Source organism: Marmota monax, unplaced genomic scaffold (genome assembly GCF_021218885.2).
Source record: "Marmota monax isolate L192 unplaced genomic scaffold, Marmota_monax_Labrador192_F-V1.1 WCK01_AAM20220418_F8-fsc00015, whole genome shotgun sequence".
Lineage (NCBI taxonomy): Eukaryota > Metazoa > Chordata > Mammalia > Rodentia > Sciuridae > Marmota > Marmota monax.
In genome coordinates this window covers 7009035-7031134 of record NW_026692194.1, presented here as the reverse complement: position 1 = coordinate 7031134, position 22100 = coordinate 7009035, and the positions used below count along the sequence as shown (strand labels likewise).

Here is a 22100-nt window from a genome sequence, read left to right as displayed (position 1 = left end):
TCCCCCCCACACACAAAATGATTATCATAACTTTTTAAATTGTTATAGAGCACTTCTTTAGTTTTCAATTCATCATCATTATTCCCTGATTAAAACTAAGTTCTCTCTTCCAAAAAATATATTTCTTACTCTAATCATTTTGTATAATACAAAACTAGGGGAAAAAAATGAATGCTAGTAAAGCACAGTGTTTATTAAACAAAAGTATAGCCACTGGATGGACAGAAACTCTACATTAAGTTTTAATGATTTAGTAAATTTTTATTAAATGACTTTTCCATCTTAGTAAACTAATCAAATATAGCTTATGATCACTGATCTTTATACACTTAAAACAAAACACCTGTGGTCACGATGACTGCTAAGACAATACAACACTGATTTGTTTCCTACTGTTACTCTTGTTAAACATTAAAGACGTTTTTCTAAAAGAGAACTCAGATTCTGAGTTCTTTTTAATACAAAAACTGCTTGTTCCTAGTGCACACTTATAACCCCAGCTATTTGGGAAGTTAAAGCAGGAAGATGAAAAGTTAAAGGCCAGCCTCAGCATCTCAGTGAGACCACACCACAATATAAAAAGAAAAGGGGATGCAGCTGAGTGATATAGGGTCTATCTAACACACCTGAGACCTTGTATTCAACCCCCAATACCACCACCACCAAAAAAAAATTGCTTATTCCAGTTCAGGAAAGCATTCTTAACTTTAAGAAAATATTAATATAATGAATGTTTCAAAACAAAACAAAAAAGAAATAAAAATTGTAAACTCTTTGGTTATTATGATAAACTGAACAACACATCTCTAATTTTTCCCTCTGAAACTCTATGAAAAAAATTTTATATAAATTGACAGGAAAACAATGTAAGAGATCATATCAAAGTTTGCAAGAAGTAAACCAAATAAAATTTAATGACTAGCAAGTTCCTAAAAAAATCAAATTCTAAGCCAGAGAAATAACCTCATATTCTATACTATGTTTTATAATGATTTGGCACAGTTAAATCAACAATGAACATTCCTACCCTACAAAAGCCAGAATGGAAGGAAGGGGAGAGGTGGGAGAGGAAAAAAAAAAAATAGTGCCTCAGGACACTATGAGACATTAATAGTCTAGGAACTTTTAATTCTAGACTTATACATTAAATGGGTAAGGTGAGAAGAAAAAAAAAATAGCTGGGCACAGTGTTGCACACCTGTAATCTCAGCAATTCATCAGCAGTATGAGGCAGAAGGAGGAGAGCCTTGACAACTTAGCTCAATGGTAAACCCCTGGGTTCAATTCCCAGTACCACACAGACACACAGAAAAAGATAACTGCTATCCATGTCTATGTTGTTATTACTGGAGTAGACAAAGACCTACACTACAAAGCTATAGTAGCTAAATTTTATACTACACTATAAAATTTAGAAAAAAATCCAGGCAAGGGGGCATATGCCTATAACCCCAACTTTCAGGAGGTGGAGGCAGGAGGATTGCAACTTATTAAGACCCTGTCACAAAATAAAAGGACTACAGGTATAAATCAGTGGCAGAGAACCCAAGGAGGGAAAGAAGAATGAAAGGAAGAAGGAAAGCAAACAAACAGATAGGAAAGAAAGGAGACAGGGGTATGAAAAAATAGTGAGAAACTATTCTTCCCTTAAGACACAGGGTCTCACTATATTATCAAGGCTAGTTCTAAACTCTTTGAGCTTAAATGATCCTCCTGACTCAGTCTCCAGAGAGCAGGTATTATAGGTAAGTGTCACTGTCTCTGTGAAGAGATACTCCCTCCCACCCCCACCCCCACCCCCCACCAAAGATAGGATCTTACTATGTTGCCCATGATGGTTTGAATTTCTGTCCTCAACTGATCCTTCTGCCTTCACCTCTAAAGTAGATGGGACTATAGGTGCTGGCCACTATGCCCAGCTGAGAGAGATTTTTCATCAAATTCCCAAGAATTTCACCTCAGAAACTTTCTCTCAAGAAACTCTGTATTAGCTGGATACAGTGGTGCACACCTGTAATCCCAGTGACTGGGGAGGCTGAAGCAGGAGGATCTTCAGTTCAAAGCCAACCTTAGCAACTTAGTGAGGTCCTAAGCAACTTGGCAAGGACCTGTCTCAAAATTAAAATTAAAAAGAGCTGGAGATTGTGGCTCAGTGGTTAAACTCCAATGGGTTCAGTTCCCATTACCAAAACAACAACAAAAATACAACAACAACAAACTTTCCAGGAATTTAATTTCCTTATATGAAAATGTTAAGCACTACAAGAAACGAGGAAAAATACAAATGAAAAGCTATCATTTGAGTTAAAAAAAAAAAGAGAGAGAGAGATTTATTACATTATATCTTGTGATATATGAAACCAGAAACAATGTGACTCAAGCAAAAATGGAGGTAAGAGGGAGGCTTTTCCACATTTATTATTTCCTACCAAAAATGCAATTATTGAAGAAAACAATAGTGAATTCACTAAGAGTTCATACTTTAGAGAAGGCATATGATACATCTTGTAGTCAGATCTTTTGTTCCTTACTGCAAGAATGTCAGAGATGCTCCTTACTGAAGGATTCATAGCCAAGTTAAGAAGGTCCCCAAAGTATCTTTTAAACATTTTAGATCTTCTTTTCTAAATACATACAGGTTGAGTATTTTCTTATCCAAAAGTGCTTTGGATTTCAGGATTCCTCAGATTTTGGAAAATTTGCATAGACTTTACTGTTGAGCATACTTAATTAAAAAAATTCCAAGATCCAAAATTCAAAACCCAAAACTGCAGAGCATCATGCGGTGCTCAAAATGGTTTAGATTTCAGAGCATTTCAGATATTCATATGAGCTATGCTTAACCTGCATTCAACTATTATTTCAGACCCTTAAATTAGAAGTAAAAACATTTTTCATGGTCATTTCTCTGAGTAGTTCACATTTTAGGTGAGGAAAGACAGTAAAAACCAACTAGTTGGTAACAGTAATAGAGGAATTTTTTACGTGTATTTGAGGCTCACCTGAAAAAAGTTCCTAACATGATACATTTTTGGAAGAAAAGGAAAGCAGCATGGGTGAGATTCAAGGATGTATTAATTTCCTGTGCTTAGAAAAAATAAAAATAAAATACATCAAAAAGGCAGAAAATTTTTACTGGGCAATATGGGGTACTTGAAGAATGTTTGCAAACAATATCTTAAACAACTCCCAGCAATTTTAAACCTAAAAGGTAACTGTACCAAGGGGAGGGGAACATATTTGGTGAACCTTTAAAGTAAAGGATTAAAGTTGCTCTTATGGTTTGAATATTTGTCCTGTACCAAAATTCTTGTTGAAATGTAATCGCCTATGCAGTTAGTGTTAAGAGGTGGGGCCTTCTTGAAGGCTGTGAGGTCACAAAAGCTCCTCACTCATGAATGGATAAATAGCTGTATAAAAGGGTTTGACAAAAAAAGTGTGTTTCTTTTAGGCCTTCCACCTTCTGCAATGTGAGGAAGCAAAATTCAAGACACCATGTTAGAAATAAAGCAGCTCTCCACAACGGCTGCTGGAACCTTGATCCTGTACTTCCCAATATCCAGAACAAAAATTAATTTCAGATCTTAATAAATTATCCAGTTTAAGAGATTCTGCTAGTATAGCATAAAACAGACCAATAGTTTCTATACAACAGAACCTAGGGAAAAAAATGAAAATTTTAACTGTTAAACTTACCAGGAAACTCTCCCTTTCTGCTGCTTTGACCAAACTCCTGAAGCTGAGCTTGTTGATTTATTTGTTCTTTCTGTAAATTTTCATACCAATGAGTTACTTCAGCCCTAAGATCTGCTACCTGGTCACTAGGATACATTTCAATAGTCATCTGAAATATGAGATGCAACCAATTTAAAAATACAAAAGCAAAAAACACCAAACCAAACCCAAACAAGCCAAAACAACAACAAGAACCAAAAAAAAAAAAAAAAAAAGCCCACCAAACAAACAAAAACCCACACAGATATTTGAACTGAGAAATGGGATCAATTTGGAAATTAAATTCTGTAACTACCTTGTCAGGAAGTCCAGCTGGCTGGCATACAACCCTTAGGGGCAAAGATTGTTTGTCACTCAATGCTTTCAAATGACTACTAATACCAGTGCCTTCAATTTGCCATTGTCTCAGATGATATGCAAACCTAAGATAAGATAAAAACAAACATAGGAAAGATAAAATTTTAAAACATTTCAATGTCACAGAAGTTTATAATGATTACAAACTGGAAAAATTCTCAGAGGGTTCCAGCACACACCAATTTATAACACTAAATTTAGGCTTAGGTTCACTATGTTGAATCAGACTTAAATGAATAATGACAAAAGATCCTAACAAAATAGTCTCCAAGAAAGATTACTGGGAAGAAAAAAATCCTATTGCAAATACTTTGTAATGTAAAGGGAGACAAGGGAAACACAAGCACCTGAAGGAATTAAAAAAAATAGTTGGGTAAATGAAATATCAAGTTATCATTCCAACATTTATAAGAAGATACGAAAATATTTTTCACAGAAATATATTGTAGTAATTATGTCAGCCAGCCTGACAAAATGCATGATTGCTAAAATAATAAAATAGACAAATATTTCAAATGAAAGAAGCATCTAGCAAAACACAAACTAAATATTTGTCAATTTTCTAACTTAGTTTTAATTGGTGAAGACAGAATGCAGTTACCTGAATTTAATAAGAAAAAAATGGTCAATGGCTAAAATTAAACATCAGTTTTAGAAAATAAGGAATAAATGGACTGATCTTATTACCTATACATGATCCAACGTCTAGGTTCTATGACTGAGCAAAAGAGTAATCTTAAAATGTTTTCAGTTGCATATTTCAAGACCAGGATTTTTTAATCTTGGCACTACTGACATTTTGAGCATAGTAATTTACTATTGTCAGAAGGCAGAAGAGAGGCTATCTCATGCACTTTAGATGTATAGCAGCATCTCTGGAGTCTGATGCCAAATAATCCCCAAGCTGTAGTAATGAAAAATATCTCCAAACATTACCTACTGTCCCTTGGGAAACAAAATCACTTCTCATTGAAAACCACTATTTAATATTATAACCTTATCTTTTTCTATGAAGAAAGCCCTTTAAGACATTATTACTATTGAGTCTTTTCATATAAAGAGTACATGAAAAATACTTACAGTTTCAATCTAAATTTTAGGCAATTTTCAATTATCACTAAACATATTAAGCACTTGAGATTTTATACTTGATACTTAATACTAGACAAAAATTTGTAAGAAAATATGAGATAAATTTTTAGAAACACGACTTAGCTTTACTTATTTCCTAGTTCATCGGTTACTCACAAAATGAGCATTTACATAAATTAATGCCAACATTAATTTTTAACATGAAACAAATTCAAAGGGATGTTGCTACCTGGATTCATTAAACTACTAAAAAATGCTACTTAAGTATCAGAAAATAATGTACTTTCTAAAGACTATTTCTTTTAAAGGTACTAATTACAATGTTAGGTACTAGTAAGTAAGTTTTAATCGTCTGAATCAATAGGTATTATCTGTTTTTTGCATCACACAAAAAAACTGGTATCATACCATTAACAGTAACTATCTCTAATAGGAAGAGAACAATTAAAGGAAACTTTCATTTCCTACTTAGTATCTTAGTTTAATATCTGAATCTTATGATGAATATATACATTGAGTTTTTATTAATTTGAATAACTTTACCACATTTGCTAAATTTTTTTTAAACTGGTGAAAGTAATGAGGCACAGTGAAGGTTTATGAGAAAAAATAATCAAAAAGTCCTCTCACACATTCACTGAAAACAAAAGAAATTATTTAAGTGCTATTTTTACAAATTGTAATCATAATAAAATAATTCTGCAATGGTCAAATGTTTCAAACCATGGAATCATGTTATTTATAAGAAATGTGTTGGGTACACCTATCTTATTCAATATTTCCTGATATTTTAGGAAAAAACATTAATAAACATCACTTGTAATATCTAACTTTCATTATCTAACTAAGATCTGAAGTTGAAAGAAGTTACTTTAACAATTTTTCAACACAGTTCTTAGTACTTTTACATTTACTCATAGTTAATGATTTTTAACAAACAATTTCTTAATTAAAACTATCTACTCACCTTTCATTTCAGTTGGTATATTCATAAATGTTAATTTGCTTTATTTCTGTATTACACTGGGTATGTCTAAATTAATTATACAGATATTCATTAACACAGAATTTTTTGGTCATGTTTCCATGGTAAATGGAAATTCAAAATTAAAATACTGTCTCCTAGTCCAGGAAGAAAAAAAAACAGCAAATGAAACAAATGACTCAATTTGATTCAACGATGAAAGATTATTTGATGTTCTTCGTGAGAGTTTTACGTGTAACCTTTTTTAGTAGTGATGTTTCTGCCTTTACAATCATAATTAATACCTTTTTAGAAATGGAGTTTTGTTCAGAGATTCTTGTTCATGCATATTTGCTCAGAGTCTAATGATTTTTAAAGCATTACAACTTTTTTCAGGAAACTACATTTCCTATTCCAAGGTGAAACGGGTACAGATTCTAAATAAAAATTAATTACATCTATTACTGACCCTCTGGTTTTGGTAAATTATGCTTTCTCCTTACACTCAACAAAAATTTGGGTTTAAGAATACATTTGGACTTGTCAGCATTAAGAGGACTGAAATTCATTCTAATAGTATAGCATTAAAAAATTACCTTCTCCTAAATGCTTCCAGATGTGTCTTCAGCATAAGCAGTCCTCTTTCTATAACTGTGAGACTTGAGTGTGATTCCTGTTCAAGACTGCTAGAAGCTATCATAAGACTTTCCATGCACTTACTAATAAATTCTTGCTCCTTCTCCAAACCCGTTTTACCTGAAAGCCAGATGTTTACACGTATTTTAATCTTAGTCTTTAGATATATTAAAGAAAATCAAATGAAATGTAATTTAACCAAATGCTCTCATATAATGATTACTTATTAATATTTCAAATCACTTACCATTTATATAATAGGAGTTGATATACTGAATAGCTGCTCGACTCACATCACCAGATTGTGCTCTTAAAGCAATGCCCCAAAATTGGTCCATACCACATAGCTAGGAAAGAAAAATATAAAGACATCTTTGCATTTTGTTGTTAAATGCTGAAACTTATCAGAAGATTGAAGTTCTAACTTAAAATCATACAATAATACCAAATAGCTCAAAAATCAGATTTGAGACAAATTAGCCTACCATTTCAAATTATCCAGGAATTTCTAAGAGACTACAAGAGCATTCAGATGGCCTCTTTTCTATAAATCAATGAAAGTATAATAGGTTTTCATTAAGCACCTCTAAGGTTATCTTTGATAGTGGAAAAAAAAATCATTTGGTTTAAAAACCAAAAGATAAAGTTTTTCAAACTTAGAATAAGAGACTATTTGATAATAAGTAAATAGGTTATATAGTAATCTAATTTGAACACAAGGAAAATTCCATATACTTGCTTAATAAATTCTAACAGTAACTATAAAACCATACCTCAGAGTTTGAACCACCATCATAGGCACTGGTAGCCAATCGAGCCAAATTACACAGATGCTGAAACAGGTTTAAGCCGGTCATGCTGATTGTTTCAGGTTTTAGTTGGGGCATCTTGGGAAAAAAACGTTAAATCTAAATTAGTGAGATAATTAGTTTAAAGTGTTATTATATATAAATTGACAAATTTTATTTTACTGAAAACATTATAGAAGACAATATAAATTCATAATTGTAATATAATTTTTAAATTAAAACACTAATATTTAGGCATATCTGAAGCCTACCTGACTGACTTATGTTTCAATTTTCAAAAAGTACAGAGACCCAAATCAGACAAAGTGAATAAAAACATTATGTCATCTATCGAATTTCTACATTATATACTTTTATGAGTTGGGTAACAACGTTTACAGTTTGTATTAAAGTCAGTGCATGAAATTTAAGATAACTTGAATTTAAGTTCTATTTGTAGCTTGGTCCTGAATCTATTATGTGATTTTAATTTTTATATTCTAAAACTCATTCATATTTACTCTACTACAGAGACAATGTGAGATCACAAAACTAAACATAAGAAAAATAAGTATGTTGCTTCATTTTCAACATTCAAATGGGAATAGTTCATATAGAAAAATTAACATCTAGACCAACTGTTGCATCTAATGGAGGAAAACAAGAACCCGAACATTTTTACCATCATGACAATGCTTTCTCAGGAATCTACAATTTGGAGAATAACTGATATTTGCCCAGAAGACTGACTAAAACCACAGCCATTTAACTAAGGAAGAGTCACAGAACACAGCTCTCACACTTGTGTAATCTAAGTACTTATGTAACTACATAAGTAGGAAAAAGTTACTGCAAAATCTGAGTGGCAAAAAATTATATAATGACTGCCAAAACATAGTACATTTATCTAGTTTAAAAAAAAGAGAGAAAACATTACAGAATTCATATTTCAAAAGATGAAAAGGGAATATAGAAAAACAATAAAACTATCAGGAAAGGATATTACCTTTTCTAGGAAAAGATGTTTGTAGGTTTCCATTCCCATAGCATGTTGATCTTTACTTCGAACTTGATTTAAAAACCAATGGAGCGCATCATCATAACACTCAGAATCTTCTACTAAACAATGCCATAAAATGTCGACTTGCTCTAAACTTAACCCTAGATAAAAATAGGTATGTAGTATTTACTATCTGAATCACAATTCTTTATGACTTCCTTTTTGGCATATATACAACATTTTGGTCGAAATACAATGTTCTAGAAGCACCAATTTAGCCAAAATCTAAAGGAGATATACCCCCTCCTTTTTTTGGTGGTAGTACAATCCAGGAGCACTCTATCTTTGACCTACTTTCCTACCTTTTCTTTTATTTAATCTTAAGACAGAATCTCACTAAATTGCATAGACTGGGTTCAAACTTGTGATCCTCCTGCCTCAGTCTCCTAAGTAGCTGGGATTATAGGAACACATCACCACCACATCTGGGTCTTAAAGCATTTTATAAGATGCTTTCAAAATATAAATATAACCTATACACAAATCACTTGAAAAAAGTTATAAAGTATTCTAGAAGAGCCAACTGATCTAAAATATCATTCTCCCTAAAACATGAACATACTATTTCACATTGTAAAAATGTGAAAAAAAAATGACTGGGGTAGGGGCTGGGGATATAGTTCAGTTGGTAGAGTGCTTGCCTCACACATACACACCCCTGGATTCAATCCCTAGCACCACACACAAAAAATGACTGGGGTACATAATATCAAAATGTGAAAAATTAGTTCTAAGGTTTAAAGACTACAAATAAATAAAAATAGACTAGATACAATATTCAAGGCCATTCTCTATACACAAGAGATAAACAACAGTAATAAATTTTTATAAAATATAAAAAACGAATTCTTGTGATGAACAAAGCAAAACTATAGGGAACTGGGTAAAACAGACAACAGCAACACATCAGAGGAGAACAGTGCTAGGGAAGCAGACTAATGAGATAAAATCTGCATGGTACTTTGACCCAAATATGACAGAAGAAATAGAGATGAAGAACCTCTCAGAAACAGAGGGTTAGAGGGAATTATAAGTTGAACACGAATAAGACAATCCAAAAAGAAAAAAAGCATCACGGGAATTTCAAATGTAAACCATGAAGCATTTCAAAGCTTAGCATGGTTCCCCAAAACATAAAGGGACATGGATTTACAGTATCAGTGCATGAAATTTAAGATAACTTGAAATTTATCACAAATGCTTCTTTATTGGAAAAGTAGAACAAATTCCAGAAGATGAAGCACAACTCAGAAAATAATGAATAGCACTAGCAATCTAAAGAATTTCACATCTGAATAAAGGTATCCTATCAGTTTTTCAAACTCCTAATATGCAGATTATTCTGAGAAGAATATATGCTCCAAAGAACTAACAAAAATAACATACAAACAAACCTATGTTTTACAACTTAAAACACACTAGGTAATTCAAAAGAACAAAATTAAGAAAATACAGGAGTCTTCAAAATAAAAAGTATCCTGTTAATTAGTTAACTATTTAACATATCATAATTGTATACACAACAGGCTGACCAACTAATCCACTTTAAATATGTCATATATTAGTTTCTGTTACTATTTTAAATTGGTGTTGGGGGGGAGAAGGAGAAAGAGGGAGGAACGGAAGGAGTGTGGAGAGGAAGGGAGACAGACAGACATTGGGGGAGAGAGACTGGGGGGGAGGGAAAGAAAGAACACCAACAGAGGGAATTGAATTCAGGGTCTTGCCCAAATTAGGCAAGCACTCTATCACTGAAATACATCGTAGTCCTTTTTAAATATTGTTTTGAGGTAGCCACAGTTGCTGATGCATTTAATCCCAGCTACCTGGGAAGCTGAGGCAGGAAGACCACAAGATCAATGCCATTAGTAACTTAGCAAAAGTTGTCTCAAAATAAAAAATTAAAAGAACGTGGGATGTGGCTCAGTGGATTCTATCCCTGATACCAAAAATAAACGAATAAATTATTTTGAAGCCGGATATGGTAGCACACCCCTGTAATCACAATGACCTGGGAGACTGAGACAAGATAACTGTAAGTCAAAAGACAACCTCCACAAATAAGCAAGAGCCCATATCAAAATAAAAAACAAAAAATGGTTAGGGATATCTCAGTGGTAGAGTACCGCTGGATTCAATCCCAATTAAAAAAAAAAAAAAAAGGGAGGAGGAGGAGGAGGAGAAATTTTTAAAAAATCAAATTCCTGAAGTTGAGGCCCTCTTGGCTGAATCTCCCACGACTAGAATTAGAAGCAAAGAGCTGGAATAATAAACCATGTGCCACAACACTCAGTCAATGTTTTAAATTTTTCAAAAGATAATACTTACTGGTATATTGAAAATCTGTATTAGCATACTTGATGCAATTATACATGACTGAAGTAAACACATTATAGTTAATGTATACTGTGCCAATAAGAATACTACATCTCTACTGTGGGAGAAATGTTTTTTATTTGATTTTGTCTGGACAGTAGCTATTGTAAACTCAGAGAGCCTGCATTGTGTAAACTAAATATAAAATTAATGGTTAGCTGTAATTACTTATACTAATCACATGTGTTTTGGCTTGATGTCTCCTGCATAAGTCTGGTTTTGTTATATTTTATGTATTTCTTGTACAGTATTATAATGGGGCACAATAAATGACTTAATAACAAGGAGCAGAGATTTCCTATCAAAAACAGGTGTCCTGCAGGGCTGGGGTTGTGGCTCAGTGGTGAGGCACTAGGTTGGATCTTCAGAACCACGTAAAAAAAAATAATAATAAAATAAAGGTATTGTGTCACAACAACAACAACAAAAAAAAAAAAACCACAAACAGGTGCCTTGCCAGGTGTGGAAGCAGATGTCTGTAATCCTCACAACTCAAAAGGTTGAGACAAGAGGATTTAAATTTTTAGGCCAGTTTTCAACAATTCCTAAAAGCCCAAAGCAACTTAGAGAGACCTTGTCTCAAAATAAAATAATTAAATAAACAAACACTAATAAATAAATGGCTAAAGATATTGCTCAGTAGTAAAGCCCTGGGTTCAATCCTCAGTATATAAAAAAAAGATGGCTTACATTTGGAATTTGTTAGTATCACCAGAGAAATATATAACGTATCTTAAGCACAGATATGGACTTGAAAGAGTGATGATAAATACTCTTAGGCTAGAAAGACACCATAAGTTTGACTGTATTAACCACAGCAAAAGAAAAAGTGGCCTTCTAACAAATGAGGTTTAGCACAGGCACACAGAAAAAAAAAGAATGTAACATGTGAAAGACAATAAAATCATCATTGCAAAAGATAAGGAACTTCAGTCAACAGAAATCAAGTTTTCATCTCTCTTCTGAGAACACTAACATGCAGATTTGGTTCACTCCAGTACCTCAGATCAGTCTCTATTTAATGACAATAAGATAAAATTAATTTAAACAAAACCAGGACCCCCCAAATGTATCACCTATTAACCCAAATCATACAACACTGATGATAATAAACAGTGGCTATTTATAATGTTAGTAACAGTAAGAATCTACAACAAAAGGTAATAAAAGATGCAATCCCCCTACAGTGACTTTTGTCCTATCACAAATATTTTGTTTTTGAAATGGGTTTTTTTTTAAATATTTTTCAGTTATCAATGGTCCCTTATTTTATTTATTTATATGTGGTGCTGAAAATTGAACCCAGTGCCTCACACATGCTAGGCAAGTGCTCTACCACTAAACTACAACCCTAGCCCTTGAAATGAGTTCTTAATATATTGAGAAACTACCATTTTCAGAAATTGAAGTCAGAAAGAGAATGTGAGGGCCATGCTCATCTTTAAAAGATGGTGTTTGAGAACCTAGGGAATACAGTGTTTTAAAGAAGAAAAATATTTTCAATGTTGTAATAACAAGCCTCAAAGAAAACAAATACTAATGGTAATGTGCTTATTCAATAATCTGAGACCAACTCTTAAAAATGATTATAAAAAGATATTACAAAAATGAAACCCTGGGAAAATGCATTTAAAATGTAAACAGGAATTTCAATTGTATTTATAAAGTTCTAAATGTTGACATAATTTTTAAATATATTGAGAATAATCACTGCCAAAATTGAAAGGCATGAGTAAATTCAACTGGACTCTTCAAAGTGTCAAAACATTTTAAAATATACAGATAAAAATCTTACTGAAATGATCAGGGGATCCCAGAGTTGAAAACACACAAGTCAAGAATTGAAGACGAACTTGAACTTCGGCACTATGGCTGTACCTATAAAAAGTCATTAAAATAATTAAATAAAAGACCCCGTTTCTTATTTTTAAAGGTTTAATGGTACTAACTATAACTAAAATAGCATAAATTCATTGTAACAATTCAAAATTAGCAGTTATTTCAATTACATAAATTTGGTTACAGAAAAAAATATTCATGAGTGTTGTTTAAAATTTATGCTATTAAAGTATAAAACTCTTCAAACTATAACAAAACTGATTTTCAAGTTAGATAACAAAATACATAAGACCCCAATAGCAGAACAAAAGATATATCATTTTTTCATTATGTAATATGCAAATAAATTAGAAGTTAACAAGTAAAAATCCATATTTTTATCCAAAACTCATGTTTCATATCTCTGTCCCTTCATCACCACTATATAGTAAAAACAGAGGTGTAGGAGTACAGGTTCAAAGAAGAGTCTATCACCCATTATTTCTACTGTTTGAGTTAATACTCTCCTCTAAACCAAAGTCTAGAGGACATCAATCCCAGACAAATCAGGAATCAAGTGTTGCCATTTACGAAAGTACCTTTGTATTCTGCATACTTCTCCTTCTCCTACACTTGCATTCCAGAATAAGAGATTCAAACCCTAGAAGTCATGGGTTCAGTCTCTTTGTTCTCTCATGTATAAATCCTACCGTCCAGTCCTTAACTATTTTCAAGGGACTCTGCCCATTACATCAGAGACCTACTGGCTACTGAAAACATTAGCCAGGAAAATTATTTGAGATATTAAAACTGAAATGAATATTGACAAATACTGCATGGATTTCAGACATTAGAAAGAATACAGGGCAAATAATGGTCTCCCCATTAGGAATGAATCTTTCATAACTAATGCTTTTTAAAAAATTCTATTTGTAGCCTCAATGTTGAAACAGTTTTCTCTAGGATTCAAGAAATTATGTAGGGCTGGGGATGTGGCTCAAGCGGTAGCGCGCTCGCCTGGCATGCGTGCGGCTCAGGTTCGATCCTCAGCACCACATACAAACAAAGATGTTGTGTCCGCCGAAAACTAAAAAATAAATATTAAAACTCTCTCTCTCTCTAAAAAAAAAAAAAAGAAATTATGTAACATGACTTATTTTATCCTTATCTTTTGTTGTTGTTGATAGACTTTTTAAAATTTATTTTTATGTGGTGCTGAGGATTCAACCCAGTGACTCCCACATGCAGGGCAAGCATTCTACCACTGAGCTACAACCCCAGCCTGTAACATGCCTTTTAAAGAAAGAAGTATTATCTTTCATGTCCCAAACTATTTTTTCTTAGGAAAATACTGAGATTTTCACCTACTATAATCCCCATGGGGGTGGAAGGGGGCAAAATTTATGAAATCAATATGCTTTAACAAAGAAAAACAAATATACAACCCTGTTTTTCAGCATGAAAGAACAGAGGAAGCATAGTAAAACAATCCAGATAACAGCTCTCTGTTCTGGGGTTTCTCCTAAAATGCTATGAAAACAAGGTAGATCAGCTAGTTTCAAGGATACAGTAACATGCTCTATGAAAATATAAAATTTTTCTCTAAGGAGCACTATTCCTTTATCTTTCCACACATAGAAAGAATGTTTTAATGAGGTCCTACTTCTGACTCCATTACAAAGTATCCAACTCTCCTGTAGTCAATACAGTGAACAACCACATCTCAGAACTGCATTCATTTCTGGGCACTTAGTGCTGGACTCTGCCTTTATGAGGACAATTAATTTATGTCACCCATTCTCTGCTCTTAGTCATCTGTTCCTTCTCCTCAAATCCACTGACTTGTAACTATGTTGGGGATCTACTATAACTGTTTATTTCTTCACTGACAGGTAATTTAGATTCTGTCTCCTAAAAATGCTGAAGATGTGGATCATGGGTGGTTTCATTTGTACTCCTTGTTTATCTTACAATTTTTACAGAGGATATATGGTAATGCTTAGATTAAAGAGGCCAGTATTATCCTCATATCCTGGAGGAATAATTAAAGAAAGACACGGATTCTGAAAAATAGAATTTTAATAAGGTCTTAAAAGAACATATCAAAGAACTTTGTAAGAAAAGCTATGAAATGGAGTAAATTTAGGTTAAATAAAAACTTCAAAAATAATTTGGTAGGCTTGTAGACTAAGCTGCCTTTAAAACTCATTGAACAATGAAACATGAAAGGTTAACTGGGTTTAGATCTTAGGTATTCAGAATACTAGGCTGCAGACATTGGTATTTAATTTTTCATGCTATGGAGAAGCTAAATGTGAATTCCTATTTATTTTGTTTTATCCAGGTAATCACAACTTATAAATAAACAAATAATTTACTATACAGCAGATACAATTCACATCATTTCATTCTTATAAATACTTGTAAAATAATTGGAATTTATTAAAAAGATAACTGAAATAAGATTAAAGTAATACATTCACAATCTAAACCCATGGCTGTCTGATATTCAAAGCCCACATGCATTCTTCCAATATTAAGCTGACTGCCTAATTTGACAAGCATAAGAAAGGAACTAACAAGACTGAAGTAAAAATCTGACCCAGAGGCTGGTCATCAGGAACAAAACAGTAATTGGTAAGGTCAATTTGTGGAAAAGACATGGATATATTTTGGTACAAAGATAGGTAAATACTGATGGCAGTATAATATAGCACTTAAGAATATGAGTTCCAACTACAGTGTAGTGCCACACACCTGTAATTCCAGATACTCAGGAGGCTGAGGCAGAAGGATCAGAAGTTGAAGGTCAGCCTTAGTGGTTTAGTGAGACTTTTTATCAAAAAATTAAAAAGGCTGAGGATGTAGCTCTATAGTAGAGAGCCTCCCCAACCCTGGGTTCAATCCCCAGTACTGCCCTTCCCCTCAAAAAACAATTGAGTTCTAAGGACAGACTGGCTGAATACAAATCCCGGCTCCATTCTGTTTTAATGTGTGGCTACTGTCTCATAACTTCAGTTATTGCAAATGCAAAATGAAACCATCAACCTCAAATGGGTTGTTCTATACCTTTAATACTTACAATGGCACCTGGCACATAGTAAATATCAAAGAATGCTTAATCTTTCACTCAGACATCAGTCCATACGACTAGCTATTTTTAATCACTATTACCATCATTGATGGTTCAAAATAAAAGAATAGCAAAAAGCTCCCCACCCCATACATTTTAAGAGTTTCAGGTTACTAACAAAATAGTAGTACCCTAAATAAAAGTCACAGCAAAATCTACAGAAGGAAATTATTTCTGAGGGAAAATGAATGAATTCACTTTAGGAAGTGAATAAACTATTCATTAAACGTCTACAACTTTTACAACACTTCTACAGTTGGCCCACTTTCCATCCATGTGGAGGTTTTCTCAAAAAGATTTACTCCTTCTCTTATTCATTGATATGCTCAGTACTGACACTGAACTGGTGGCGTCTTTGACTCAGACATAATGCCACAACAGTAAGTTCACCAGCAGAAATCTGAATTGTATACATCTCCTCCTAAGCATTTAGGCATGTATCTCCTTTCAAAAAGTTTTCAACTCTACTACTTTGTTTCTACAATTCTTATTCCAAGTCACTTATTCAATATTGGACGGACATATCTATATATAGAGAGAGAAAGTAAAATATTACTCAGTACTACCACCAGTTTTGAAACCATCTACATGTCCTAAAACATATTAATAGCATTAATAGTAGTATTACTAGTAGTATTCAATCATAAGAGGAAAATGCAAATGTTTTAACTATATGTTAAGTTTATTTTTTGGAAGTAAATATTTACAAATTTTAGAATCAATGCCCTAATACATGAAGACAAGGATACTGAAGATTTCTAGAAAATGTTTTGTTTTCATTTCTAAAAAAAAAAATTATTTTCAATAAATATCAGTAGTAAAAATAAACCAACCTACAAAAGTTATATAAGCTAATTTCACTAAGATTTTAAAGTGGAATATCATAATTTTTAACTTAGAAATACATGCTAATTAGCATTTCTTTCTCTTATAATTTTACATAAACTTTTCTGTTACATTTATTTACTATATGAAATAGAAGAAATAGAAACACTAGAAAATTATCCTTCACAGGAAAGGTAATCCACATGTAAACTAATATGTAAATCTAGCTGAAAAGTACTTACAGTGCATGTTTTTGTCTTCCTTCTCTTACAGCTTGAATATAGTATACCAGATTATCAAAGAAGAGTTTCATCATGTTCAGTTCTTTTTCTGCCCACCTGGCCCAATTAAAGAAAAACAATAATTTTAAAGATAGCAGAGAAACAGAATAAAATGCATGCTTGGACAGAAAATAGTTTATCTGAAAAATTCTTGCATGTAAAAATGTCAAAGAATCAAAAATTTACAAATTTTACTTATAGCTGAATGATTAAAATACATTAAGCAATGCACATTAATTTCTACAAATTAAAAATATTGTTAATGTTTTTTAAATCTCAACTATTCAATACCTATGAATGGGATAAAATGCCTGGCAGACTGTTATTATGAGTTAACATAATATACCATTAATATAATACACCATTTCATTTTATGTCCTTTGGTTGTTATGCAACAGATTTTTACAGTACACCTGGCATATGGAGACAGACAATATAAATTTATTTAATGAATCTCTTTTGAATTGCCAATTGTACTTACTTTTTAAACAAATTTTTAAAAAGGACTAAAGAAATACCCCAGTGTTAACTTCCAAAACAATCTAGAAATACTAGAAAATTTAAGAAGTGATAAATACTTTGAGATATTCCATAGTTAACGAATTATTTCATATAACATTTGGTACTAATAAATCTGCTAAAATGTACAGATAAATAAGTATTTAAATCCCAAAAGTCTGGGTTGGGTTTATGGCTCAGTGATAAAACATTTGCCTAGAATTTAAGAGGCCATGGATTTAAATCCCAGCAACACACCAAAAACATTTTTTATTAAAGTTCAAAAGATCTAACATAAATTATATCATTTCTTTGTCATGGTTGTATTTTCTTTCTTTTTTGGGGGGGTTGGGTGAGGATGTTGGTGAGTACTGGGCATTTCACTCACAGGTGCTTTACCACTAAGCCACATCCCCAGCCCTTTTTATTTTGAGACAGTCTCGCTAAGGTGCTTGAGGCCATGCTAAGTTGCTAAGGCTGGTCAGGATACGTCCATCCTCCTGCCTCAGCCACCTGGATCACTGGGATAACAGGCGTGTACCACAGCAATTAGCCTATATTTTCAATATAGTTACTCTTGACTTGCTACTCCTTCGATGAAGGCAAGGTTAGAAAGAAAAAAATATTTAGGGGCTGGGGATGTGGCTCAAGCAGTAGCGCACTCGCCTGGCATGTGTGCAGCCCTGGTTCGATCCTCAGCACCACATAAAAACAAAGATGTTGTGTCCGCCGAAAACTAAAAAATAAATATTAAAAAATTCTCTCTATCTCTCTCTTTAAAAAAAAATGATGCTCCTTTAAAAAAATTATTTAAAAAAGATATTTAATAACACTTGGGTTTCAAATCAGCTCCCCCCCCCCCAAAAAAAAAAAAAAAAAAAAAAAAACCTACACACACACAACACAAAACATGGAATTGGCTCTAAAACACTTGATGTGTGGCTTTAGTCAAGTAACCTGACCTGTTAAGTCTATTTACTGGCTACTTGAATATTTGATAAAAGATTTAGGGATAAATGTCCCCAATTTTAAAATACGGGCCATTAGAAAAGTTTAAGAGATAATATGTTTGAAATGCTGAATGCTGAAATATATAATATATTAACAAAGGGAGGTGGTTTTGTTTTGTTTTGTTTTGTTTGTTTGGTACCAGGAATTGAACCCAGGGGCACTTAAACACTGAGCTACATCCTTAGTCCTTTTTGAAAAACTATTTTATTTAGAGAAAAGGTCTCCCTAATTTGCTTAGGGCCTTGCTATATTGCTGAGGCTGGCTGGCTTTGAACATGCCTCAGCCTCCAGGGACCCTGGGATCATGGGCATGCACCACCACTCCCAGCAAAAGGGAGGTTTTTGTTAATTACTAATAACAACATTATAACACAGTAGCTCAGAGTTCTTTCACATCATAATGTTAAAAGGATTCTTTCAAGGATAATATTAACTGTCAATTCTCTATAAATGTAAAAGAGCAATAAGGTAACCTGTCAAGATTATCCCTAAACCAGGCACAGGGACACGGGTCTGTTATACAAGCTACTTGAGGCTGAAGCATGGGTATCACAAACTGGAGGAGAGGCTGAGCAAGACCATGTCTTAAAATAAGGTGGGATGTAGGTCAGTGGAAGAGCACTGTCCACCATACATGAGACCCTGGATTCAACCTCTAACACACCCCAATGCCCTGCACCCCGCCGCCAAAACAAAATTCCCTAATTCAAAAATATTTCAAGAATAAATTCAAAGAAATTTCACAAACATCTAATAATGCTTTATTTTATTATGTATCATCTTCTGCTATGAGAACATGTACTAGGTCTTCTCTCTAGAATATTTGTTGTTGCGGTATTATTCTCAAAGCAAACAAAACTCATTGATTTTTATACTGAGAGAGACACAGTCTTCACAGGGCTGTGAATTTTTTAGATTTCATAGAGAAATCTAAGAAAACGTTTAAATCATATTAAACTCAATTTTCCTAGTATAAAATCAGTAAGTTATTCCAAATCATAACGGATAAGTAGAATTTTGAAAAACGAACTTTAAAATACTATTCTTTTATTTACTTACATTGTAATCCAGTGTGTATCATAACTGCTCCCAAACTGCTGAAAAGTACCAAACAGTTTTGGAAGAAGACGAAGTGAAATTACTACCGATCTGAAAACAACAAAAACATATTCATAGAATAAAATTAAGGTTAACTATGAGTGACTAGTTTTTTTTTTTCTTTTTACCAGAAATTCAGTTAAATTCTTAAATGTAAAAGAATTAAGTGAATTTTACATCCAATATATTCCCTATAAACAAAATATATTCTTTCTAAAGTATAAATTCATTTTATACATGTTAGGGCAAGAAATCCAAGTTTTAATATTCTAATCCAAGACATTTAAAAGAAAACACACCATAAATGTGTGGGTAAAAACACAAATGAAAAACATTTAAAGGTATGTTATTTCCATGAAAATATTCTTTAACAAGTTATTGTTACCACTTTCCCCCAATTTTCACACAAGGTGACCAAAAAAAGCATATTTGTATAAATGTATGTGTGTGAGTTTATGCATGTATGTATGTGTATACATACACTCGCTTACAATGTAGAATTGTGCGGGCTGGGGTTTTGGCTTAGTGGTGGAAGGCTTGCTTAGCATGTGTAACTCACTGGGTTCGATTCTCAGCATCGCATATAAACATGTAAATAAAAAATAAAGGTCCGTCAACAACTAAAAAATACATATATTTTTTTAAAAAAAGAATTGTGCTTCTGTGATGGCAGGGAAGCAGTGGTGAATAAATTCTTAGTAGGAGAAAATAAAAACATATTGTTACTGAATATAAAATCCAAAATACTTAAATTGGAATACAAACCTTTGTATGAACTGCCTCCATTCCTCCCATCAGTCTAACTTAACTTCCTCCCAATCTTTGTCTTTGCTACCCATTCAACACAGAGAAGCATGTTCCTGCTGTAAGGCCTTTGCTAATGTGTTTACTTGGAAAGATTTTTGTCTAAATAGCTGCATGACTCCTTCCCATCACTCACATAAGAACAACTCTGTATTAAGTGAAACCCTTCCACTGTTCATCATCTCACCATGATTACTTCTTTCATTTACCATTATCTAATGAGTATTTTTTATTCAATGTTGACCACCAGAAAGTGCTCTACAAGAGCACACCCTTATTTTATCAATTAAAAATCTTGCTAATAGTACATACTGACTATATATCTGCTTAAATAATGAACCATCAAAGAACTTAGGGACGAGGAGGTAACGCAGGGGTGGAACACCCAGGGGTTCAATATCCAGTACCAAAAAGTAAAAACAAAATAGTGCCATCCATTTCTAAATGATCTGAACCTCTATTTAAGTAAACAGAATCCCTGACACATGCAATGATTTAACTTAAGAAATGACTTGTACACATAGGTGAGAAATTTGAACAAATGGATAAAGTATCTACAAATAGCTCAAGAAAAGTAAAAAAGGAACTCAAAGGATAAATCCCAGAAAAATCTCATCTCAGTTCCTAGGAGGACAGAGAATTTCAGGGATGGCTCCAAAGCTGACTTCAACTCAACTCACTGGGAAGTAGTCTTATCTTACTCATCCTTGATAATAAACACTAAGATGAAAAGTAACAGAATTTTCATTATGGAAGCTGCTATCTGCCTCATGCTCTCAATATATGAAACTATTCTAAATTCCTGTCTACTATGTTTCTGTGCATAACGTTAAACTTCTGCACTGCTGAAATCTTATTCTTTGCCTTACAAAACAATGTGCCTGAGGCTAAATGTGCACAAGATATAGGTCCACATATCACAGTTACAGACCCCCCTTTCCCAAGACTGGAGATTGAACCCAAGGGAATGTTATTACTGAGCTCTTATTTTTACTTCGAGACAGGGTCACACTAACCTGACCAGGCTTGTTTCAAACTTGTAATCCTCCTGCCTCTTTCAGGAATCCCTACGATTACAGGCCTGCACCACACCACACCCATCTTATAGACTGATTCAGGACTGTTTTTCCACCGAGCTACATCACCATCACCAGCCCTTTTTATTTTTTAATTTGAGACAGGGTCTCACTAAGTTGCTGAGTATGGCCTCAAACTTGAGATCTTTACAGGCATGGACCACAATGCCAGGCATATAGGTGCATTTTTGAAAAGCATTTACAATGGGCCTGTAGAAATGGTAGAATAATGGGTGATTTATTCTTAATTTTCCTTTTAGATCTTTGTATTTCACAACAAACAATATGTTACCATAGAAAAAATATCCAAGTTCACTGTATAAATTGGACTATGACTACAGAAAAACAAAGCAGGCGGGGGTGTAATGCAGTGGTAGAGTGCTCACATCTGGGTTTGATGGGAAGGGGAAAAAATGCTGGTAGGTGTACCAATCAAACCAAGTAAAGAACTGGAAAGAATATTTTGGTCACATGTCAGGATTACGGTAAATTAGGTGAAATCCCAGTGGCCAATTTGTTTCTTATTCATTAATAGCAGCACTCTATGC

The 22100-nt window shown here is 33.2% G+C and overlaps 1 protein-coding gene across 5 annotated transcripts in view; it reads right to left on the bottom strand.

Moving 5' to 3' along the window:
- The window catches only part of Usp34 (ubiquitin specific peptidase 34), a 219644-nt gene that overhangs the window by 97871 nt on the left and 99673 nt on the right, over positions 1-22100 (bottom strand). For all 5 annotated transcript variants that reach the window (XM_046423315.2, XM_046423320.2, XM_058572885.1 and 2 more), the window contains 9 exons: positions 19634-19723; positions 17027-17122; positions 12804-12886; positions 8579-8733; positions 7558-7671; positions 7032-7131; positions 6745-6904; positions 4031-4157; positions 3697-3844 (listed from right to left, as the gene is read on the bottom strand). In XM_046423315.2, coding sequence (XP_046279271.1) covers positions 3697-3844; positions 4031-4157; positions 6745-6904; positions 7032-7131; positions 7558-7671; positions 8579-8733; positions 12804-12886; positions 17027-17122; positions 19634-19723 — 1073 coding nt within the window. The remainder of the gene's footprint in view (positions 1-3696; positions 3845-4030; positions 4158-6744; positions 6905-7031; positions 7132-7557; positions 7672-8578; positions 8734-12803; positions 12887-17026; positions 17123-19633; positions 19724-22100) is intronic.